We start from the raw sequence: 23,901 nt of genomic DNA, 5'->3' as shown, positions 1-23,901 counted from the left end.
TCAGCTCCATTACTGTTATCTCCAACCTTTACCTTGTCCAGTTTTATTCCCTGTGTTTGCAGCATCCCACACCGACTGGGGATAAACAGATTCTTTTAGTGCCTGCTTGTTTTCTAATTATTGAATGGAGCGCTGCACAAAGAAACCACTCGGCCCTTCGCGTCCCTGCAAGCTCTCCAAAAGAGCGACATTGTTTAGTGTCGTTCTCGTGCTTCTGTTTAAGTTATCACCCAATCTCGCCTTGAATATTTCAATTGAAAATAGCAGTTACTTCACCCAGAGAGTGGTGAGCCTGTGGAATTCTCTGCCACATAAAACATTGAATGCTTTCAAAAAATGTGTTAGACAGTTCTTAGGGTTAAAGGAATCAAACACTATGCGATGAAAGTGAGAACAGGGAACTGTGCAGACAGATCAATGATTATATTGGATGGGGGAGGGGGTTGGAGGACCGAATGATCTATTCCTACTCCCATTTTCTATTATTCCATCTGAACGCTTCCAAACAGTACATCTAGACCGTAACTTGCAATGTATAAATAAGTTTGTTTTTTTTCTCAGCATGCTTTTGCAAAACAACTAAAACTGTGCCTTCCTGGTTCTTGATCCTATTCAAGCTGGAACTGTTTCTCCCTATCAACTGTGTCTAGGCCCATCTTGATTTTGAAAACAAATCAGATTTCATCTTGGCCTTTTTTGCTCTAAGGAGAACAGCCCCACGTTCTCCGATCTGTCCTCTTGTAAACCTCTTCTGCACTTTCTCTAATGCAGTCACATCGTTCTGAAAATGTGGGACCCAAAAGTGTACACAATATGCCAGCTGAGGTGTAACTAGTGTCTTAGATGAATTTGGCATAACTATCAAATTCCCTCCCTAAACTTCACTACATCTCCACTCATTTGAGGTGCTCCTTAAAACAAACAATTTTAATCAAGTTATTGGTCACCACCCGCCCCCCCCGAATATCACATCTGCTGTGATGCCCAGAGTTGCTTACAGTAAGTGTAATAAATTTAATGACGCTCTGCTGGTTCATGCTATTTAATGCATGCATATTTTCTGAGACTATTTTTTGTTGATACGGTCAATTGATGAAATCACTGCTGGCCTGCAGCTTGATCATTGCACTGGTCATAACTTGAGGATCATTGACTCATCTCAAGAAGGACCACTTGGTTAAGGCACTTTTTAAAAATAATCTTGAGAAATATCTGTTTGTTGTAAATGATTCCTTTTCCGTTAACTAGATGTTAGTCAAATAATACTTCATGTTTTTCTTTACATTTCTTTTTGCTTTCCTGAATCCAAACAAAATGAGGTCTGCAATTCTCTGTCTAGAGAAAAGGTCATAGAGGATGTATTTGAACTGTAAAGTCTCAGCAGCACAACATAGATGGCTTAATTCGTACAGTCATATAATATGGAGAAAGGCCCTTTGGCCCAACTTGTCCATGCCAAACAGATTTCCTAAACTGAACTTGTCCCATTTGCCTGCAGTTGGCCCATATCCCTCTAAACCTTTCCTATCCATGTACCTGTCCAAATGTCTTTTAATTGTTCTGATTGTACTCGCCTCGACCACTTCCTCAGGCAGATTGTTCCAATAATGCACCACCTTCTGTATGAAAATGTTGCCAGTCAGGTCTCTTTCAAATCTTTTCCCTCTCACCTTAAACTTATGCCTTCTAGCTTTGGCTAACGTCTTAATGGAGAAGCTGGACTTGCATATTGATCTTTGAATTTCACCAGCTTATAAGGCAAAAACATTTAAGTAGGAAGAGAGAGGATAATTGAAAGAAAATGCAACATCATCTCTTGCTGTTCATTAACAATCAATATTTTTTCAACATTTTCTTTCAGATTATTGTATACCTCTGTCGACGATGTTCTTCTGGAATATTACCAAACAACATGATTCGGAACATAGGAATTTCTGCTCACATTGATTCTGGGAAAACCACCCTGACAGAAAGAGTTCTTTATTATACAGGAAGAATAGCAGAAATGCATGAGGTACTGTGAATTTTACTTGGAAGTTTTATATAATGGTAATCTGATGAATGCCCAGGCTCCAGAGATTTCAAGAATAAAGTTGCAACTGTTTTGGCATGGATGTAAATGTAGAGTACATGGAAGGTATTTTTCGTCTTAAATTTCTCCAGGAAAAATATTCAAGCAAGTTCCTGTAAATTACAGAGACAACAAGGTGTAGAGCTCGATGAACACAGCAGGCCAAGCAGCATCAGAGGAGCAGGAAAGCTGATGTTTCGGGTCTAGACCCTTCTTCAGAAATGAAGACCCGAAACGTCAGCTTTCCTGCTCCTCTGCTGCTGCTTGGCCTGCTGTGTTCATCCAGCTCTATACCTTGTTGTCTCAGATTCTCCAGCATTGACAGTTCCTACTATTCCTGTAAATTACATTTGTTTATTTAATTATAAAACTGTAAATACTGAAGTTTGCAACCTTTCCCTTCTGTGATCTGATTTTAGATATTTTTGATCAACCTGTTCAGAGATGTTATGACACACTTCTGGGGCAGGTGGGGCAGCAACATTTGATCCATTGTGTCATATTACTGCATTCAGGACTAGCGAATGTATAATTCTCACAGCACCGTTCAAATCTATAAATCAGAAGTGTTTGTAAAAAAAAAAATTTTAAAACAAAAGCTTTGGGCTATCATAAATAAGATAAGAAAATGCTGGAAATACTCAGCAGACCTGGCAGAATCTACAGAGAGAGAAAAACAAAGTTCAGGTTTCAGGTTGATGACCTTTTCTCAGAGCTGAAAAAAGAGGGAAAGATCATTGGCCTGAAATGCCAACTCTGTTTCTGTCCTAGCCTGCTCAGTATTTCCAGCATTTTGTGTTTCTGCTTAATACATTTAGTATCTACTGTATTTTTCTGTTTTTTTTAATCATTGCTAAAAATATTGTAATATCTTAAATAAACTTAAAGCTAAAAAAAACCAATCAACAGCAAGCGATCAGAAACCTGTTATGAACTGACTGAAAAGATGTCAAGTTTTGCTCTGTAATGTGCAGAAAAATTTTAAACTGACTGGGTGAACATTGGTCATGTGCATTTGTTACCAAGTGTTAAGTGACAAATAGAAACAGGTGATTTTATAGTAGTTGAGTAGGTTTCCAGACAATGTTATTCATTGCAAAGCAAACTGTAACATTGCAGAATATCATTCTTCGAAGTCTCTTAGGCGCTAGCCTGATGTTTTGACCAAACAACCAAATTTGCTCCACATCCATTTTTTAATAGACCACAAGAGAGGGATTCTAGGATGATAGTAGTTCATGCTTATTTGGAAACCAATCAAATGCCTGATCTGACCTGCGTTAACTCTGTTCACAAGGGCTGTTGTGGTGTCGTGGTAGTGTGTCTGCTACACAGTCATGACAAATAGACTTGGTGCAGGAAAAGGAAAATGCTGCTGTTACGGCATTGTCATTGTTAAGATTTGTTTCTTTTCACACAATTACCTGTTATAGTATCCTTCATAAGTAACCACAGTCTACTAATTTGCAAAAGGAGCAGTGTGATGAGAGAAAAGTTAGGGTATGGAATGCACCACTTGGAAGTATGATGGAGGCAGTTTAATTGAAACTTTGAAGAGCATATTGGATGAATATTCGGATAGAAATACCACACAAGGGTAAAAGCAGATAATTGTTACTAGTAATGGTGTTCTTTGAAGAACTGTTGTAGACATGATGTGCCAAATGGCTTCGAAGAAGGGTCCTGACCCGAAACATCAACTTTCCTGCTCCTCTGACGCTGCCTGGTCTGCTGTGTTCCTCCACCTCCACACTGTGTTACCTCTGACTCCAACATCTGCAGTTCTTGCTATGTCCTTCTGCACCTTCTGTGAATCTGTGTAAAATGATCAGGAACATGTAATTTTTCCACTGTTCTCAACATTGGCAAAGATAAAGAACTGATCATTGACTTCGGAAAGAAAGGAGGAGAACATGCCCCCATCTACATCAACGGGACTGAGGTTGAGGGAGTGAGGAGCATCAAGTTCCTCGGAGTGATGATAACCGACGATCTGTCCTGGACTTCCCAAGTAGATGTGACAGTCAAGAAAGCACAACAATGTTTCTTCTTCCTAAGGTAGCTCAGGAAATTTGGCATGTCCATAAGGTCCCTCACCAACTTCTACAGATGCACCATTGAAAGCATACGGTCCTGGTGCATAACGGCCTGGCATGGCAACTGCTGTGCCTAGGTCTGTAAGAAACTACAGAAGGTGATGTGCACAGCCCAGACCCTCTCAGAAGCCAACCTTCCATCCGTGGACTCTATTTACATGGCTTGCTGCCGCAGAAAGGCGGCCAACATCATCAAAGCCCATCGCACCCTGGGAATGATCTCCTACAACCTCTTCTGTCAGGCAGAAGGTACAGAAGCCTGAACACACGCATGAGTAGGTTCAGGAACAGCTTCTTTCTGGATTATGGACAGTAGCCTCCAATAATGTAACCTACATGCCTCGAAGTCTTTTTGATCTGTACATCCTTCGCTTGTTGTGATCTGCCTGTACCAATCGTAAACAAAGCTGTATTTTGGTATATGTGGCAATCAATCAATCAATCAATCAAGTACCTTGTATAAAGTCACTGATATATAATTGACACAGCAGTAGCTTTTTTTTGAAACTGTAAGGCATTTAAACCTGAAAGTAGCTTTGTCCCACGTGAATAAGATTTGTAAATAGTTTTATTTTCTGTCCTTGGAATTTTCGCTTTCTGCACAATCTGCTCTGGATAATGAGAAAAAATGACAGTTCCATGCAGAACATCTTTTTGCCAGCAGCAGGAAAAAATGCAGATAAATCCCTACTTATTTACTGGGGTACAAATCTCTATTACCTAACTGCTCAACCACTGCCTGGCAACAAATTTACTCAAATGGCCAAGAAAGTGCTGTACGTATCTTTGCCTTTGTGAAGAGTTCCCTGCCAGCTGGTGATTTGTGATTACATCGATGTGGAAGAGAGAACCTACTTTCTCAACATGTAATAAGCTCTGTATTAGTCCTTTTTTTTGAAGTATCCATGATAGCGAATAAATCTCTTCTCTTGTTAAAGCCATACTAGAGTCCGAGGAGATCTCAGGTATTCACTGTCCAAGTGGCACCTGACTCGAATCATCAACTTGTGTAAAGTCCAACTTGCTGGATTATAGAAACAGCCGAAATCTAACCATTAATTTGCAATGAAGATCATTTAGGTTGCAGTCTTCAATTTACAAGCTTCTCTTCATGAAAATGACTTATGCTACTTTTAATTGACAGGTGAAAGGAAAAGATGGCGTGGGTGCCATAATGGATTCTATGGAATTAGAACGACAGCGAGGAATCACTATCCAATCAGCAGCTACGTACACTGTATGGAATAAAAAGAATATCAATATAATTGATACACCAGGTAATGTGTGAGACAAAGGTTGATAGCTTTCAAATGATGAAATTGGAGCAGATTTGAATAAATTGGAATGAGAGAGAAAAAAAGTAATTGTTAACGGGTAGCACAGTAGTTAGCACTGCTGCCTCCCAGTGTTAGGGATTCAGGTTTAATTCCAGCCTTGAGTGACTGTGTGGAGTTTGCATGCTCTTCCCATGTCTGTGTAGATTTCCACCAGGTCCTCTGGTTTTCTCCCACAGTTCAAACATGGTCAGAAATCAGATGGTACCAGGTTATAGCCCAACAGGTTTATTTGAAATCACAAGCTTTTGGAGCGTAGCTCCTTCATCAGGTGAAGTGAAGGGGCTACATCTGAAAGCTTGTGATTTCAAATAAACCTGTTGGATTATAACCGTATATCATCTGATTTCTGACCTTGTTAACCCCAGTCCAACACTGGCACCTCAACATCAGTCCAAGGATGTATAAACTAGATGGATTGACAATGCTAAATTTGCCCCGTAGTGTCCGGGGATGTGTTGGCTAGGTGGATTAGCCATGGTAAGCATGAGATTAGTTTTCTGAAGTTTAGGCTTTAAGTCTGTTTTATATTGTCCTTCCATATTTTTGTTGTTTCTCCACTACAGAGTGTAAATGTAGAGAAATTCGGGGAGTGAAGAGTGTGGGCAAAGAGGAAGGGATGAGAGAATGATTGGGCCTTAGTGAGTGAGGGGATAGTAAGATGAAAGGGGCAGGTGAGTGGTCATTGAGCGGGGAGAGGGTGTAGGTGAGTGAAGTAGAGGCGTAGTTGGGAAGACGAATATGTGTTTTGGGGAGAAAGGAGTGTGTGTGTGTGTGTGTGGAAGGGAGTAGATTTCTTGGAGTCTTCTGTCACTATAAAATGCAGATAGTTTAGCTGAGACCTACCAGTCTATGTAAAATCAAACATATTTACAAATTACTTTAAAATACAGTTTTTATATTTATGATGTCTTATTTTATGTTGATATGTAACGTTCAAGCTTTAATAATATATCAATTGTTCCTATACTGTTGCAGGTGCAGTTTAAGTTAGATAAAGGCGAGGTAGTTCATTTTGTTAAATTGAGCAAGAGCAGAACTTACACAGTTAATGGTAAGGCCCTGGGGGAGTGTTGTCAAACAGGGGGACCTAGAGGTTCAGGTACATAGTTACTTGAAAGTGAGTCACAAGTAGATGGTGTTGAAGAAGGCATTTGGTACACCTGCCTTCATTGGTCAGATCATTGAGTATAGGAGTTGGGACGTCATGTTGCAGCTGTACAGGACGTTGCTGAGGCCACTTTTGGAATACTGTGTACAGTTCTGGTCACCCTGCTAAAAGAAGGATATTAGTGAATTAGACAGGGTACAGAAAAGATTTACAAGGATGTGACTGGGTATGGAGAGTTTGAGTTCCAAGGAGAGACTAGATAGGCTGGGACATTTTTTCTTAAGAGTGTAGGTGGTTAAGGGGTGACCTTAGAGGTTTATAGAATCATGAGGGGCATAGATAAGGTGAAGATTTAAAGGCTTTTTCCCAAGGGTAGGACAGTCCAAAACTAGAGGGCATAATTTTAAGTTGAGAGGAGAAAGATATAACAGGGACTGGAGGGGCAACTTTTTCACAGATGTTGGTTCATATGTGGAATGAACTGGCAGAGAAAGTGTTAGTTGCAGGTTCAGTTACAACATTTAAAAGTCATTTGGTCAGCTGCATGAATAGGAAAGATTTAGAGGGATATGGGGGAAATGCATGCAAATGGGGCTAGTTTGGTTTGGGAACCTAGTTGGCATGGACAAGTTGGACTGAAGGGTCTGTTTCCTGCTGTATAATTCTCTGACTCTATAAGTCTCCCATCCCCATTCTCTCAGTCTAGCCTGGAGCATCATTCATGGAATTGTACACTAGAATGGCAATGGTGCATTCTGGAAATAGTAGTCTGCTTTCTTGCTGAAGTGCCCATGTTAGCCATTTGGATGATGCATGCCCTGAAACATAGCAGGATTGAATCTGAGGTTGTAAGGGGCCAGGCTAGGGGAAAAGAAGAATTGGAGAAATTTTAAGCTCATGGCTATTTATCGGTTATCTCAAATAGTTACCAATCATTATTTTCAGTGTTGTATCTTTATATTAGTAAGAACACAACTCCCGTATTGTTTCCTACTTTTCTTTCAGTTGGTTCAAAAATAGAAAATATTCTCAAAATAAGATTGGTTGTTTTTTTTTGTGGATATTTTAGCCAGTCAAAAGGTGTATGCATCATTGTGAAGTAGGTTTTGCACATACGACATATGTGGATGTGCACTAGACGCTAGATTTATTATACGGATGTATATATGAAGAAAAGTAGATGATGTACTTTTAGATCTAGGCATACATTACATAAGTATGTGCCTGAGTTATATATATATGAGCCTATATGTTGCATTGTGAAATTAGTTATATCACCATGCTCGCTGTAATTGACTAGTGAAGCAGTTGCTTCTTAGTTTGCAACTGCATCTACAATGGATAAGAAACATTTAAGAGAGGACTTTTGTTACTTCAGGTTATCTGATTTTTCTTTTTGTTTGCAGTACTTTGCAAGCCATTAGTCATAAAGCACTTTAAGACATTGTGAAGATGTATTCAGGTGCTATATAGATGGTCACTTGTGTTTTAAATGACACACATGCTTTAGAAAATGAATTGTTAACCATCAGGAAAAATTTCATGGTTTTTGGATATGGAATCATTTGTACCAGTTGCAAGTTAGTTGTCACTTGCAACAAAACCAGTTTATTGCACCCCATGCTCGTCTATTTATGTTGAACGTCTGTCTTTTTTCAAATAAGTATTTTCATAAATTGATTCTTGCATTTCTATATTTGTGGTTTTCTATAAAAAAAAATTACATCCATCATTACTTCCATCATCGTACAGCATGTTAAAAATTATGTACTCCAGGCAATCTCATACCACAGAAAGTTAATGTTCTTATCTATTAATCAAACTATTGTTTGTTGCTTTTACAGGGCACGTTGACTTTACAATTGAGGTGGAGCGTGCATTAAGAGTCTTAGATGGAGCTGTTCTGGTTTTGTGTTCTGTCGGTGGAGTTCAGTGCCAGACAATGACTGTAAACAGACAGATGAAACGTTACAATGTTCCATTTCTTACATTCATAAATAAACTGGATAGGTTGGGTGCTAATCCTAATCGAGCTATTCAGCAATTAAGGTTTGTGTTATGATGTTGAAAAAAAATTGACAAACTGACAATGTTAATTTGTTGTGGTTTTCTTTATCATACGAATACGAGTATTTTCCGAAATTGTAGGCTTGCTCGCCGAGTCGGTGTGTTTGATTGCAAGACGTGTTGGTGTTCTGTCCCGCTTGTTATTTATATGCATCAGTTTGCTGATTATGTAAATAACAAGTGGAGCAGAACACCAATGCTTCACCGGAGGCACACTGACAATGTTAACCTAGCAGGACGACGAAACGTCTGCAATCAAACATGCTGGCTCGGCAGCCAAACCTACAACCTCTCCCACAACCCGAGCTACAGATCTTCTCAAAAACTTTAAACTAGTATTTTCTACAACCTGCTTCTACTGTCGTTCTTAGATTTTCAAACCAATAATTGGAGGTCAGGGAGTTATGCGGGCCAGCGGGCAGGTGTTGTGTTGTGGGGTGTATGGGGAACAGAAAATCTGCAATGTAATGTGACATCTCATGCACAAACGTAGACTGTAGGCTTAAGCACTCTGTTTTTCACACATCATTTAAGTATTTTTCAAATAAAAGTAAAGTCCCAGAGGATCACAGGCCTGCTTTCTCATTAGAGAGAGAGAGCGAGTTTGAGAGAGACAACTGATGGTGAGTTTAACCTGAGGGTCACCATGTCTTGGACAAATTTGAGAAGGTGAGACTTTCATGGCAATCTCAGCCAGTGCAATATTATACCGATTCTGCTTAGGGCACTCATTGAGGATTTGAGAGCAGCTGGATAACTCTGGAGTGTTAGCAGTCAGGAATGAGTATGCAGTTAAGTTCTTTTATTCCAGAACAATAAAACTTTGCTCCAATTCTATTGGACTTTATTGCGAAACAACTGGAATATTGTATGCAGTTCTGGTATCCATATTTAAGTAAGGAGCTATTTTCCTTGGAAGTGGTACAGCAGAAGTTCAGTAGATTGGTTCCTTGGATGAGAAAGGCTGAATGAATTGGACCTATACTCTGGAGCTTAGAAGAATGAGCTGTGATCTCATTGAAATATACAATATTGTGAAGGGGCTTGACAGGGCAGATACAGATTATGTTCTAGATTCCACAGCCAGGAGAAACAGAGACATAGCCTCCGCATAGGGACAGTATCATTCGGCACTGAGATGAGAAAGTTCTTCACTTTGATGATTGAGAATCTTTGAAGTTCTGTACCTGAGAGTGCTGAGGATGCATTTTCAAATATACTCCAGGCTGGATTAAAGAGCTTTTTAATATCTCATGGAATCATGAAATATGGCGAGTGGCTGAGAAAGCAGAGTTAATGCATAAGATTGTCATCATCATCTTATTGAATGGTGAAGCAGAGTCAGGTTCCATATTGTACATTCCTGTGCTGACTTCTCACATTATTATTAGCAAGATTACAAAAATCGAAATAAATTTATTTTTGAATTGCAGATCAAAACTCAATCATAATACAGCATTTATTCAAATTCCGATTGGCCTCGAAGGAAACCTTAAAGGAATTATTGATCTCCTTGAGGAGCGTGCAGTTTACTTTGAAGGCCAGTTTGGGTAAGAACATTTTACAAAGATACAAGAGAATCCCTTTATATTACAGATTTAACCTTAAGAGATTTATAGTCATAAAGTCTGTATTAATACAGGAACAGAAGAAATAACGTTTCACACAATTACATTTTCTGAATAAACTGCCTTTTTTTAAGACCATTAGATATTTAGCAGCCTTCTTCACTATAGGCTACATGGTGATTTTTTTTTAACTTCAACATGAGGTTTTATTATTCCTTGAAGACGCTTAAATCAAGATTAAAATGCTTGTCCAAAATTAAATGATATGGGCTAGGGTGACTACCTTGTACAGCCTAACCATTGACCTATGCATGTTTCCAATGACCCTTCTGCTTCCGTATGTTTCTTATTTAAAAATCAAGAATCCCATAAATAAAGCTACTGTTCTACTCTGTTTTAAAGTTACACCATATATGGCAGATTTTTGGTTTGAGTATTTATTCCTCTGGGTTCCACCTCAGTGGTCCCTCCCATGCACAGATCTTGAATCTCATATCGTCAGAAATTTGCACTTACTACTCAATATCTGGTTATTTATTTGCATGATGTGGAATGATAATCAAAACTCCTTGACTTGTATACTGGCCAATGTAATTTTGGATGTGATACATCAGGCACTTTTCCTACATTTTGAAAGATTGACGGATGAGCCTTGTGCTGAAAAATAAATCAATTTTATATATTTTTCACATGTAAGTGAATAATGTAACAATTGGTGTTTTGCAACTTACTTTTAAGTTTATAAAAGCCAAACGTGTCTCACAATCCCTGTTGTCTTGCTCTTTTAATTTAGTAAACTTTATAATTGAAGCCTCTTTTGCTAATGGCCTGATTAAGAAAATTTGCAGATTGATCGCAGACTGTGTGGGGACTTGTTCCTTAAATGCAAAGGAAAGCTGGTCTTCTTGAATACTGAAGTGAACTGTCAATGAAGATGATTGCAGGCTTTCTAGGAGTTTATAATAAATCAGTAATTCAGTGTTTATGAAAGAAATCTGGTTGATGTATCTTTTCATTCTAAATCTATATGAAGAAAACATATGATTGGCTATATTGGGACTTGGGTAGAATAATTTTATGTTACTATATAAACGTAAGCTTTTGTGGTATTCCATATGGCCAAGTCCAAATCATTCATGCAAAATAAAAAATTGATGAAATCGTGCTAATGTTGATCATGAGGGGTGCACTGTTTGCATTCCCGTATGCTGGAAAAACATCTATTGATATGACCACTGTTCTTCAGCTAACATTTTAGCTGTCCTGGAACAGTTCTCTTTCAGGCTACATCTAATCTTTTTGACAGACTTTTTGTGTGATACTTTACCAGACAACTTTTGAAAATTCGTGTACATAATATCCACTACATTCACTTTATCAATGCACTCAATTATTTCTTCTTTACAACTGTTAAACATGACTTGCCTTTTATAAATCCGTGATGACTAAGTGAGTATTAACTTGTTCATATTTTATGACTTGTAGATCATTGCACACTACTGATATTATACTGATTGGCCTTTAGTCACCCTGTTTCGCCTTCTTAACCTAGCTGTTATTTCTTAATTCTCCGGTCCTTGGGTATCACATCTCAATTGGAGATAATTTGAAGAATACCTGTCCAATCATGTACTATTTCTAAACAGTGGACTGATGCAGTAGATTGACATTTTGTCTGAAAGCTTTTATTTAAATTTTAAGTTCAAACTGTTCAGTAAATGTTTCCAGCTGAAAATAACAGATACGTAACAGGTACTGGAAAGAATTTTGATTCCTAAATGAGCATCTTTCTTGTTTGTATAGCCAGAATGTGAAATATGATGACATTCCTGCTGAGCATCGTGCAGAAGCTGCAGATCGACGTCAGGAGCTGATTGAGTGTGTAGCCAATGTGGATGAACTGTTGGGTGAAATGTTTTTGGAAGAGAAAGTCCCCACAGTTGATGATTTAAAGGTGAATTTTTAATTATTAAAAAGGCAGATTTCAACAAATGCAAACATTGGCTTTTCAGAGATTACTTATCACTGGTACAGCATCAGTGTTTAAGAAGGAAATGGGAAAATAATTCTGATGCTAAAGCATTTCACATTTAACGCATTTAGTTGACTTATTTTGCAGAAAATTTTGTATTTTCAGTTGTTAGGTAAGAAATGAAGCTAACATTGAGAACTAAGCAACGTTTGTAAAAATACCAAACGTGTTCTAATTCTACCGTAAAAGAATATTTTTAATGGAAAATTTTATCCACAGGTTACTGTATTTTTAGGTCTGAATATTTATTTTTCTTCCCATACCCTTTTTAGGCTGCTATTAGGAGAGCAACTATCAGCAGATTATTTTCACCTGTATTAGTAGGAAGTGCTCTGAAAAATAAAGGTGTACAACCACTGCTGGATGCTATTCTAGACTATCTTCCAGACCCTAGTGAAGTCTCAAATTATGCTATTGTTAATCAAGAGTAAGTTCTTTAAGTCCATTATTTATTGATTTTGCATTTACTGGGCATTTATGTAACTCATGAGGAAGCGGTCATGTTTTATTGCATTTTTGTCCTAAACTATTGGTAATGGCAGATATCAGCAGGTCTTGAGTACTGTAAATTTCCTGTTAATCGGCTGTTCTATAATTCTGTTGTCCCAGCAAGCAGTGGCGCTTGCAGAAAGTAAAGCTTCCTTTGAGCTTCAAGTTTGGATTCCTAAACATAGATTTCAGTTTATTGTTAGGATTGATTTTAAGAAAAACAGCTTGAGGACTAGTTTGAAAAGATATTAAGATATTTTAATGTCAGTTTGCATGTTTGTAATAACTTCAACACAGAAAATTATCCCAAATGTTTCATGGCATGATGATCAAAATATTACTGGTGAAGGCAGTGGGGAAGAGAGGTGTGCAGTGAAGGCTACCAAAATGAGGAAGAACGAGGAAGGAATTTAAATGCAGATTTGAACCTTAAACTTAGTGCATTGAAAGTACGAAAAACGAACGTAAATCAGTTAGGACAGTGACAATGGCTCATCAGGGTTTGGTCAGCGATCATATGTGAGCAGCAGAGTTTTGGATGCACTGATATTTACATAAATTTACTCACTAGTAAGTTTGAAATCCAAATGACAGATTTTATTTACGGCTTTGTTTTCTTCAGGAATTCCGAGGACAAAACTAAAGTTCTAATGGACCCCAAAAGAGACGCTTCTCAACCTTTTGTCGGCTTGGCCTTTAAACTGGAGGTATTTCTGTAATTTACAGTTTATCTAATTATACATTCAAGTCCAGAAGGTGTTAAAAAATTGTCATTCTTGCTTATAAGTTATTACTCAAACTAACAAGATAGAGAAAAGCATTCTTTGAAAATCATATAAATTAAACAGACAGTGATAACCATATTGACAATAATTGTGTGCACTTAATAGATCTACTGCAACACCTTGTAAGCCCACCCAAAGAATTCAAACCATGATACAGTTCTTGGAATTGAGGAATTTTCTAAGCCGATAAGGCCTCATTAAATCTTTAGCTATCTTTGCTAACTCTCATTAATTTATTTCTTAAGTCATACTGTGTGAGAATCCACATGTTCTGTCATTCAGTTAGCTGTTGACCCTTATCAAAACTTCAGTTTTATCACGAATAATGTCCCAACTTTGTTCATATTAACGAAAATGTTATTTAGTTCATTCAATTAGAGATTACTGAAAATGTTTGCTGACAGCCAATCCAATAACTGTACATGCTCACTGCTAATTATTTCTCAAAATGCATGCTACGATGAATTTTAAAGCTTAAAATTAAAATCCTAAGTGTAATACTTCATTTTTCTTACATGTTATAGTCTTCCATTCATTCTTCCTTTAAGGTATTTGATAGGTATTTCTCAGTCTTTGTTTAAATAAATTTGAGAGATGTCGATACCAGTGTGCATACTGCAGGTGTCAACCTTGCCGATAAAAGTCTACCTGCAGCAGTGTCTTCACTGAACCTCATTCCAAACATGGATGTGTCCTTGGAGGAGTTAAAATCATTACCTATTAAATTAGAACTTCTTGAATTGATGTCAAAACATGTATCCTGATGGCATATTAAACTGCTGTAAAGGTGTCCAGTTTGCCTGAATGTTTGAAAAATATGTGGTAGCTCTCAAGAATAAACAAGGAAACCTATTGCTGAATCCTTCATTCAACTAAATGTCTGGTAGAAATTTTAATTCCCACTAACCGAATATTGCTAAGCAACATTCATGCAAAATAAAGCCAATCTGTATTACATTTTCATTCTCTTAACAGAAACTTGCTTACCAGCTAAAGCTAAAAGTTTACATAAATTATGAATATTTAAAGGAAGTAAAGGGTGCACAGTTATAATGAGAGTGATAAATGTAATTGACTGCATTGCAACATAAAGAATTGCAGACAACTAAGGTGAGGAAAATGAGCTGCCATTTGCAAAAGTCAGGAAATAATTTTGCATGATTATTAGGCATGTTGGGTATTATGAATTATCTAAAGTTTAGAAATATGAATGGATGAAATTTTAACTTCATTTAAATGCACCCATTTGTACAGCATTAAAATTTGGCCTGCTGTGAGAAATGTTACTGAACTATCAACATTGAAAAGATAATAATATATTAGGCTGGCTTAAATTTGAATGAAAGTATTATTTAACTCCCTGTCCTTAATAACAGCATAATTTCAGATGTATAATCATATTACTGCATACAGGTAGTTTTCCTATAACGCAACTGTTGCATTCTTGTGATTCTCAGTGACCTCACACTATAGAAAATCGCCATAGAAAATTGCATTATAGGGAAATAGCTATACCTGTACAGCAGCAAGTTAATGTTATCCAAACAGCATCCACTATTCATCAATCGCATCAAGCAAATTCACGTTAACAAAACATACGTTATAGCAGAACTACCTGTACAGTATGTTGTATTAGAGAGTGATACTGGTGAAAAGATGTGCCAGTATCAACTTAATTAGCTTTCCTTTAACTTTGCAGGCAGGCCGATTTGGACAGTTGACCTATATTCGGGTTTATCAGGGTATGCTGAAAAAGAGTGAAAATATTTATAATACACGAACAGGCAAGAAGATCAGAGTGCAGCGTTTAGTCCGAATGCATGCTGACCAGATGGAGGTAGGGTTTTTAATGTGATACATTTTATTTTGTCTCCTCTTCCCATCCATCCTGAAATAAACAATGTGACGAATGTTTTAGCATTCATCGTCTGTTCATGTCAGTTATTTTGCATTAGAAATAATGATAGTGGGTTAGAAATTGGATATGTTCTTTAGACGGATGATTAAACTAATCTTCCCAGACATCAAACATTAAGGGCACTGATGGGAAAGTTGGGAGAATCATGTTAGACCAGCAGTAAGGAGATTCCAGACATCGAGCGCAAGAAGCCCCATCTTCCAAGCTACTCCTAAACAGTGAGATGGATTTCTTGCTTCTGAGCAATGAGAAGCCTGTTTGCATATAATAACGTACATAAGCATCTTATTCATAGCATCTTGCCTTATTGATTGTAGTTTCCCATTCTCCCATCCATCAATAGAAAGTGGATGGTAAAACAATTCCTGACATGAAAGTCAGTGTAGTACTTTGGTGACTGCAGTTTGCTGCTTACTCCTGTTGATCTCCAACAGTCACCAGAATCTCATGGCATGCTTCATAAATATTAATCATTTGTTCTTTCCACATTACCCCACCCAGCCAATCCACCAGGACCTCCTGGTCCCTGATCGCAAAGTGGCGTGTCAGTTGCCCTTCTGTCCATTGTTTGGGCAACAAGCCAACTGACAGGAATCCATGTTTGATCTTGAGATTATATCTGTTGCAGATATGTACTACATATTTTAAATTAAAGTAAGAGTTAATAATGGTAGGCAATATTTTGGTTTGATCTCACCTTCTAACCATGTGTCAAATTAAATAGTGGTGGGTGATGCATTCTTCAGCTGGGAGACTGAAGTAAAGCCAGTTAATCATCATATATTCTCTACAATGCATGCATGTATTGCTAGCGGGTTGCCGACATTGGTTTAGAGATAATGATAAAAACTCTACAGTCATTGAAGTTAGTTGGAGCTTGTTTCTGCATGCAAATTGTAACATTAATTTCTTTACAAGTTCTTGAATTAGGACAGATACTACAAAGCTGAAATAAGTTGGAACCGTTTCATAAGCAATGTTTCCAGCTATGCACCTTTTTCTCATTGTGACAAAATATTAGTTGAAATTACATGCAAGGAGACTTTAGTGACCAGTTATTAAGAAACAATGCCAATTTACACAATTATTTATGTATTTGTCTTCCGTAGGACGTTGAGGAGGTTTATGCTGGTGACATTTGTGCTCTCTTTGGCATTGATTGTGCCAGTGGTGATACATTCACGGCAAGAACAAGCTGTAACCTTTCAATGGTAGGGAAGAAACACAACCATATTTTAAAGTATTTTCAGTTTCTCCAACAGTTACTCTCTAGAAGGTATCTCTTATCTTTGAAATCCCATTACAACCAAGCATTAAATGTTCACATGAAAATGTGGGACTGAGTCATTTATGAGATCAAGTGCCAGTCATCATGGATTTCTCTGTGACCGAAATCTATATTACTTATGAGGCCCTGTTGGCTGACATGGATCAGTACCTGGAAATAATTCCAAAGAGGAATGAATGGCACATGGAGATTCTTCTCATTTACCAGGAGCAATGCCCTATCTTGTGTTCAGTTTACCTTCCTTTTCTCCAGTTACGCCTTCCTAAAGATTACCTGTGCCTCATCAATCTCCTCTCAGATTTCCTCAGTATCCTTCTTGGTGATTCGTTTGTTTTGAGTTCTTTTGTTTGGTTTGAGAACTTACCTTATTCATATTGACCTAATTTTGCAGAGGATATGTTGCTCATTGTCTTTCTCTGTGAATACTTAAAGTAGTATTTTCAGTTTTCTATCCATCCTCGATTTCAACCTTATTTGCACTGTTTATGGCTCTTTGATTTTCTGTGACAGACCTTTCATTGCTAAAGTATTAGAATTCACATCTAAGCACCTTATGGTAGAGTTTCTTCCCTTCATATCTGCTGGAATTCACATTTGCCTGGTGTGTTTGTGGAGTAGGGTTTCTTAACCACTCATCTGTTTAATGACATTATGCCTCCTACAAACCTTTCTGGGTAGGTTCCCTTCTTGCACCTACCATATCCAGTTTAAGTGCTTTCCAGCAGTTAACTTGGTTAACCATAAAATTTGCCTTTGTTCCCGAATGGTTTAGGTGCAGACTTTCATCCTATGTCAGTTTTTTTTCACGAATTTAAGCCCAGTTTAACATGAAACCTTTATTACTTACACCATTAATATTAATGGAAGTAATGTTTCTGCTTGTATTGTTCTGTTCGTCTGTAAATAATACATTTCAAAAACGAATGGACAGATTTCAGTAAAATTTGGTAGATGGAGTAATGTCCAAAGAAGACCTGACTAGATTTTGGCAAAGATAGAGGTTGGAATCCTGGAATTTTTAACAGATCTATCCACTAATGTTGGGAGAGAGGGTAACTCAATATTTTCTCTTTGAAATGTTGTAGGCTGATTGATTTAGAATGTTGTGAATTGTTACTATTGTGGCACAATTTGTCATAGCTGTCAAAATAAGAGCAGTATTTTCAGATGCATCGATATTTAAAATGCCACAAACAGGTGAAGAAAATAATTGAGAAGGCTAATGGAATATATCTGGAATATATCTTTATACCTAGAGGGCTGGAGTATTCGGACGAAAGTTATGCTGCAGCTAGACAAAACGCTGCTTAGATCCCACCTGGAGTATTGTGAACAGTACACCACCCTTTAGGAAAGATATATTGGCCTTGGAGGGAGTACAATGTAGGTTTGCAAGAATGAGACCTGGACTTTGGGAGTTAGGTTATGAGGATTGATTATACAAATTAAGCCTCTTTTCTTTAGAACTTAGAAGGTTAAGGGATGACCTGATTGAAGTCTTCAAGATATTAACAGGAAAATACAGGATAGATGAAAATAAACTATTTCCACTGGTTGGAGATTCTAGAACTAATGAGCATAGTCTAAAAATTAGGGCGAAACTATTCAAGAGAGATGTAAGAAAGCACTTCGACACACAAAGGGTGGTGGAAATTTCAAATTTCTACAAACAACAGTTGATGCTTGATTAGTTGTTAATATTCTGATATGGATAAATTTTTGTTACAAGTATTAAGGGATGTAGGCCAAAAGCAGGTATATGGAATTAGGCCACAGGTCAGCCATAATTTCATTGAATGGTGGTACAGATCCAAGGACCTAAATGGCTTACTCCTGCTCCTATGTTTGAGCTGGTTATTGGATCCAGATTGGCCTGAAATTTACTTAGTGAGATAGGAGTGGTTAATAAGGTTTCTCTTTTCAGCTTTGTAGTTACAGAGCATCAAGTAGGAAGGGAAAATGTCAAGGAAGAACTGCATATTTGTAATAATGTAGAGGTAACATATTGTGACAAAGGTATGAGTTTACTGAGTGTCTTTGTTACTTGTTCATTGACTAGTGAGTCAGAGGACATTAATTCTGTTTCAATTAAAAGCTTCATTTGGGGAAATTTGAAAGAATTTACATTACAGAAATGTTAATTTGTGATAGTTTTAGCATCAAACAATTTACATACATTTAGTTGAAATTTCTACCTATCATTAACTAATTTGGAAAGATCACCAGATTAATAACAAAATATGATAGCAAAAAGAAAATAAATGTAGTTATTGTCTCCCACAATTTTCTAATAAGATAGCCCTACGCAGAGAAGTTGAACAAGATTACTTTTATTAACAAGAGAACCCAGTACTGTATTGCACAGTGGATTTAATATTCTTCTGAACTTGAAGACTGTATGGCATTAGGAAGGGTTCACTAATGATCAGTGGGCACAAAACGAAGTTTGATATTTTTAAGTCATGCCAGTTTAAAACGTTAGCTCTCTATGAGCAATTCAGCATTAAATGATTCAGTAAAGTAATGTAATTGAATAATACAGAACTCTCAGAATCCGACATCTGAAATGGTTTATATTAATAGTAATTATTCTATTTTTAATTATTATACAGGAGTCTATTCATGTCCCTGAACCTGTAATATCGGTGGCAATAAAACCTGTCAACAAGGTTTGTAAAATTGGGAGAAGGAAATTGTGCTATTTAGATTTTGTGCCTTTGATTTTTTTTTAATAGAATATGCTTGATGTAAATTGGCAATTCAGGTTTGAGCCTCTGCCTTGCATATAATGTTTATACTCTGATTCTGAATGAAAACAGAATTTTTTTTTCTCGCTGTGTTTTTATTGAAGCATGCTTCTTTAACAGGGGTAGTTACATATTTTAAATTGAGAGTCAGATGTGGCAGAAATAAATTGAAAAATGTCGAAATTGTACTCGGTTGAGAAGTTGAAAGAGCTTGAAATCAGATACAAGTGCTAAAGTATTGTGAAAGTAGACCTATGATGTGAAAATTCAGGAATATAAATGTGAATTTGTGACTTTTTTTATGTAAATGAAATAATGATTTAATTTGAAGTACTCTAGCAATTGTTGGAACCAGCTGTTGTGGTTATAAATAAAATATAGTTATTTCAATTATTTAAAATCTGTCAAATGTGTTTAGTATCAAGAAAGATCATTACAATTAGTATTGTATGTATTCTTTGTACTGTGATTTTTAGAAAGTAAGAAAATTTCTAGATACTTTCCTAAGGTTAAAAGCTTTCAAAACTCTCAAAGCCTCAGTATTTTACTGCAACTGAATATAAATCTTTCAGCATTGTTCAGGAATAGAAGGATCTAATTTTCCTTTTCCGGGTTTTGTCGCTATATTGAAACCACAAATGCATTGTTTTCACTAAAAGAAAATCACTAAGACAATAAAAAATTGTAAAGTGAATTATATTCTGTTTCAGAATGATTTAGATAAATTTTCCAAAGGAATTGGCAGATTTACACGAGAGGACCCCACTTTTAGAGTTACTTATGACCCTGAGAGCAGAGAAACAATTGTATCTGGAATGGGAGAATTACACTTGGAAATATATGCACAGGTATTTGTAACTTATAAGCTTTTAATTTTGGTATAGTTCACTAGGTGTTTTGTGAAAATTGGGTTTCTAACTGAATGCATTTCAAATGTCCACAGTACTTTGAGATTGAACACAACTGTTTTATTGTGCCATTTGTGTGGTTCTGTCAACACTTAAATTAATTGAATTCGGGTGATATGTTGAAGGAAAACTATAGATTGAAGCTACCTTTTTTGCACAGTATTCCTAATAACTGAAGGCTGCTGTATCATTTAAGAAGAAGATAGATAGATTTTTAATTAGTAATGAGTTGAAGGGGAATAAGCAGGAAAGTGGAGTTGAGGCCGAGATGAGATCAGTCATGATTGTACTGAATGGTGGAATAGGCTCAAGGGGCTGAATTGCCTACTCCTGCTCCTAGTTCTTAAGTTTTTATCATGAATGGCTTATATTCTGTGGCCTTAAAATTCTATTTAAAACTTGATACACCTGCTAGTTTCATTGCAGTTGGAGCGTTGCTTAGCTTTTTTTCCTATACTGCCCTAGTATTGTTCAGTTAAGTGGAAATCTAAATACTGTCATACACATTCATGTTATCACTACCAATATAATATAAAATCCTACACTTTTTTAAGGTAGTTGATATTGGAATAGTGATGGGGAGATTTTAATATCCACTGCATTAATTATACTTGCATGATAATATTGTGCACTTTACGGACTGGTATAATTTCTCTTGCACCAAACCAGCCTGAATATAAAACAAGCAAATGCAATTTCCATAATTGTAAAATCATTATACTAACATTTTCAGTTCATTTCAAAGACAAGAATGGAAAAACTGGCTAAGAGTTTTAAGGTCGGACCAAGATTGCTCAAGGCTACGCCAGCAAGTCTGAGTCCCTGGGAGAGAGGAAAGTGGATATTGAAATTTTAAGATTTAACCTCATGATCTGAATAAAATGTACTGAAAACTCTTGAGTCATACAGGTGCAGGTATAAATACTTCAGCTATTTTGTCTTACAGACAGCAAGTACAGAATGAGAGTTAAGGCACTTAACTACAAATATATTTTTGTGCACTAGAAAAGTAATCAGCTGTGCTGCCTTACCATCTCTCCATTAGTAAACTAATACTTTAATTAATACTTAACATCAAAACTGGTCAATGCTTGCATGAGTTCACTCAGAGCTAGTCCTATGTTAAATTACTTAGAAACATCACTTTGTAATGCCTAAATTTTGACCTAAGTAGCATGACAGAACAGACAAAAGATCAAATACTGTTATCGAAAGGCTATTTAATAATAACAAGTGGCAATGTGTAAATTAAGACCTGCAGCCACGCTGAAACTTCTTACAAACTATGCAGATGGGTTTTGGTTTATTTCAATGGCTTACCTTTTTCGTAGCCTTGTTCCATCGAATCAATCAAACAAATATTAAAATACTTACAACGATGCATATAATTTGATAAGTTAAAGAAAAATTGAGCTGTTGAGACTATCTCCAGAATAAATGTTCTAACAGAAGTCATGTAAGTGCCAGGAACCAACTTATGAGCACCAGTCTCCCAAAATCAGAGCTAACCACCAGCGTAAATTAGGCCAGCAAGTATTTATGGTGGTTCTTTACTTATGGTGATCCCTTTGTATTGCTTTGAATGAATCCATAAATAGTATTTTAATTATTTTATCTTCTGCTGTATATTTAGAGGCTAGAGAGAGAATACAATTGTCCCTGTGTAATGGGAAAGCCTAAAGTTGCCTTCAGAGAAACCATCTCTACCTATGTTCCGTAAGTAGTACATAACTATCACTTCATTAGTTTTAATTTTCGTTAACTACTTTGTAACTTAAATTGCATTACAATGTTGGTTTAACTGAAGTTCAAGAGATTATTTACTGCATCTTGCCTGAGTTTTGCATACAGTGCTTAGTACTATTACTTGGAATACTTATTCACTGAGAGAAATTTTGCATTTTATAATCTATATCTTCCCTAACTTTCCTGGGGCACTGAAATGTTGAACAACAAAACAAGTGCATTCAGTCCTTTAGGCCACTTTTTGCACTTTTAAGTGTATTCCAACTCAATCCTCGGCTCCAATCATTTAGTACCTTTGGCTAATGGCAATCGGTTGATCTCAGATTTAAAATTGTTAATTGACCTAGCATCCACTGATGTGCACGAGAGTTGTCTACACTTTTATTACCCTTTTCATGATGAAACTTGACTGACTTCTCTCTTGAATAACCTTGTTCTGATTTTAAGGATATGTTCCCCAACTAGACTCACCCAAAGACAGAAAACATTTCTATCAATCCAATGAAATGCTTTTAAAATCTAGGAAACCTCATTCAAATTACTGCTCAACATCCTCTCTTCCAGGAATACGGACTTAGTTTATGTAATTTGTTCACCTAATCTGATAACATTCTAGTGAATCTGTGCTGCACTCCTTCTAAGGCATTCTGAGGTACATTGTCTGGAATTGTAGTACAAATTTGTTCAGTTGGTGTTAAAGAGTGGACCTTGATGCTGGCAAATATGCTGATTAACAATATCAATGACATCTACTTTGTAAAAGATTCAGTTAAGTGGCACTGCAGTGGCATTATGCATTCTAACATCAATGCATTTACTTAACCTGTGTCCTGAGAAGATCCATTGCTGGTGGATTTGCAACCATTCACATTGCACTATTTGAATCTGTTGATTCAATTGTGAACCTTCCCATCAAACTCTAACTGCTTTCCCAGCCATATGTGTAAATAAAGTCCTGACACTGTTCTAATTTATAAATTGATATTTGAAGATTGTTAAATCTCTTTCTTAAGCACTGACTTTGACCGTCTCTCAGGTACACACTCATTCTCAGTGCAAAGCTTGGAAATTATTTTCTGTTGTGTTATTATCCTGGTCTATTTCATTCTACTTTTCGTGAATTAAGGAATCAAAAATTAGGAGAAACCATGTGTTCATTGAATGGAAGAAAGTTTTCAAAAGTGTCAGTTCAGCATTGTAGTTTTTGATATCTTGATTCATTAAAAATAATTCATCTCCAAATCATTTACAAATTATGATGGTGGAACTTCTCAAAGTTAGACAATTCAAGCTTCCAGTTTGTGTATAATTTTATAAATTGTTTCAGTGTTTTTCATTGACCATGCTTTATTACTAGATATCAGTGCATCTTCTACTAATGAGAATAACAGTGGTTTTATTATACTAATAAGTTAGCACACAATCTTGACCACAGCTTCATATCTTATACTGCTTAAATATGCTATTTTTATAGCAATAATAGAAAATGTAATCTGAAGACAACATTTGAGCAGCAGTGTTACACTTCATTGGTGGTTATAAATATCAGTTAAATTAGTTCTGATGCAATGTTAGTAATATACTCTTTCATCATACGTAGTGCTACAAGTGCAATGGAAAATAATCGCTTTAGGTAAATGTGACTTATGCTGTGAGTGGTTTGCGCTCAGTTTATGAGAAAACCTTCCATAGCTGACCCTTCGAACCTTTCCGATCCCGACCCTTCGAACCTTTCCGATCC

General features: G+C 36.6%; 1 protein-coding gene across 1 annotated transcript in view; it reads left to right on the top strand.

Annotated features, from left to right (window-relative positions):
- gfm1 (G elongation factor, mitochondrial 1) overlaps positions 1–23,901 on the top strand; it is a 39,639-nt gene that overhangs the window by 727 nt on the left and 15,011 nt on the right. The window contains exons 2-13 of the mRNA XM_048604264.1: positions 1,862–2,014; positions 5,312–5,444; positions 8,457–8,661; positions 10,113–10,229; positions 12,051–12,201; positions 12,552–12,706; positions 13,391–13,475; positions 15,253–15,390; positions 16,581–16,682; positions 19,372–19,428; positions 20,217–20,354; positions 22,048–22,130. Of these exons, the coding sequence (XP_048460221.1) occupies positions 1,862–2,014; positions 5,312–5,444; positions 8,457–8,661; positions 10,113–10,229; positions 12,051–12,201; positions 12,552–12,706; positions 13,391–13,475; positions 15,253–15,390; positions 16,581–16,682; positions 19,372–19,428; positions 20,217–20,354; positions 22,048–22,130 (1,517 nt within the window). The remainder of the gene's footprint in view (positions 1–1,861; positions 2,015–5,311; positions 5,445–8,456; positions 8,662–10,112; positions 10,230–12,050; positions 12,202–12,551; positions 12,707–13,390; positions 13,476–15,252; positions 15,391–16,580; positions 16,683–19,371; positions 19,429–20,216; positions 20,355–22,047; positions 22,131–23,901) is intronic.

The sequence above is a fragment of the Rhincodon typus genome, chromosome 13 (genome assembly GCF_021869965.1).
Source record: "Rhincodon typus isolate 14 chromosome 13, sRhiTyp1.1, whole genome shotgun sequence".
Lineage (NCBI taxonomy): Eukaryota > Metazoa > Chordata > Chondrichthyes > Orectolobiformes > Rhincodontidae > Rhincodon > Rhincodon typus.
The sequence above is the reverse complement of the archived record's forward strand: the minus strand, read 5'-3'. Positions and strand labels throughout refer to the sequence as shown.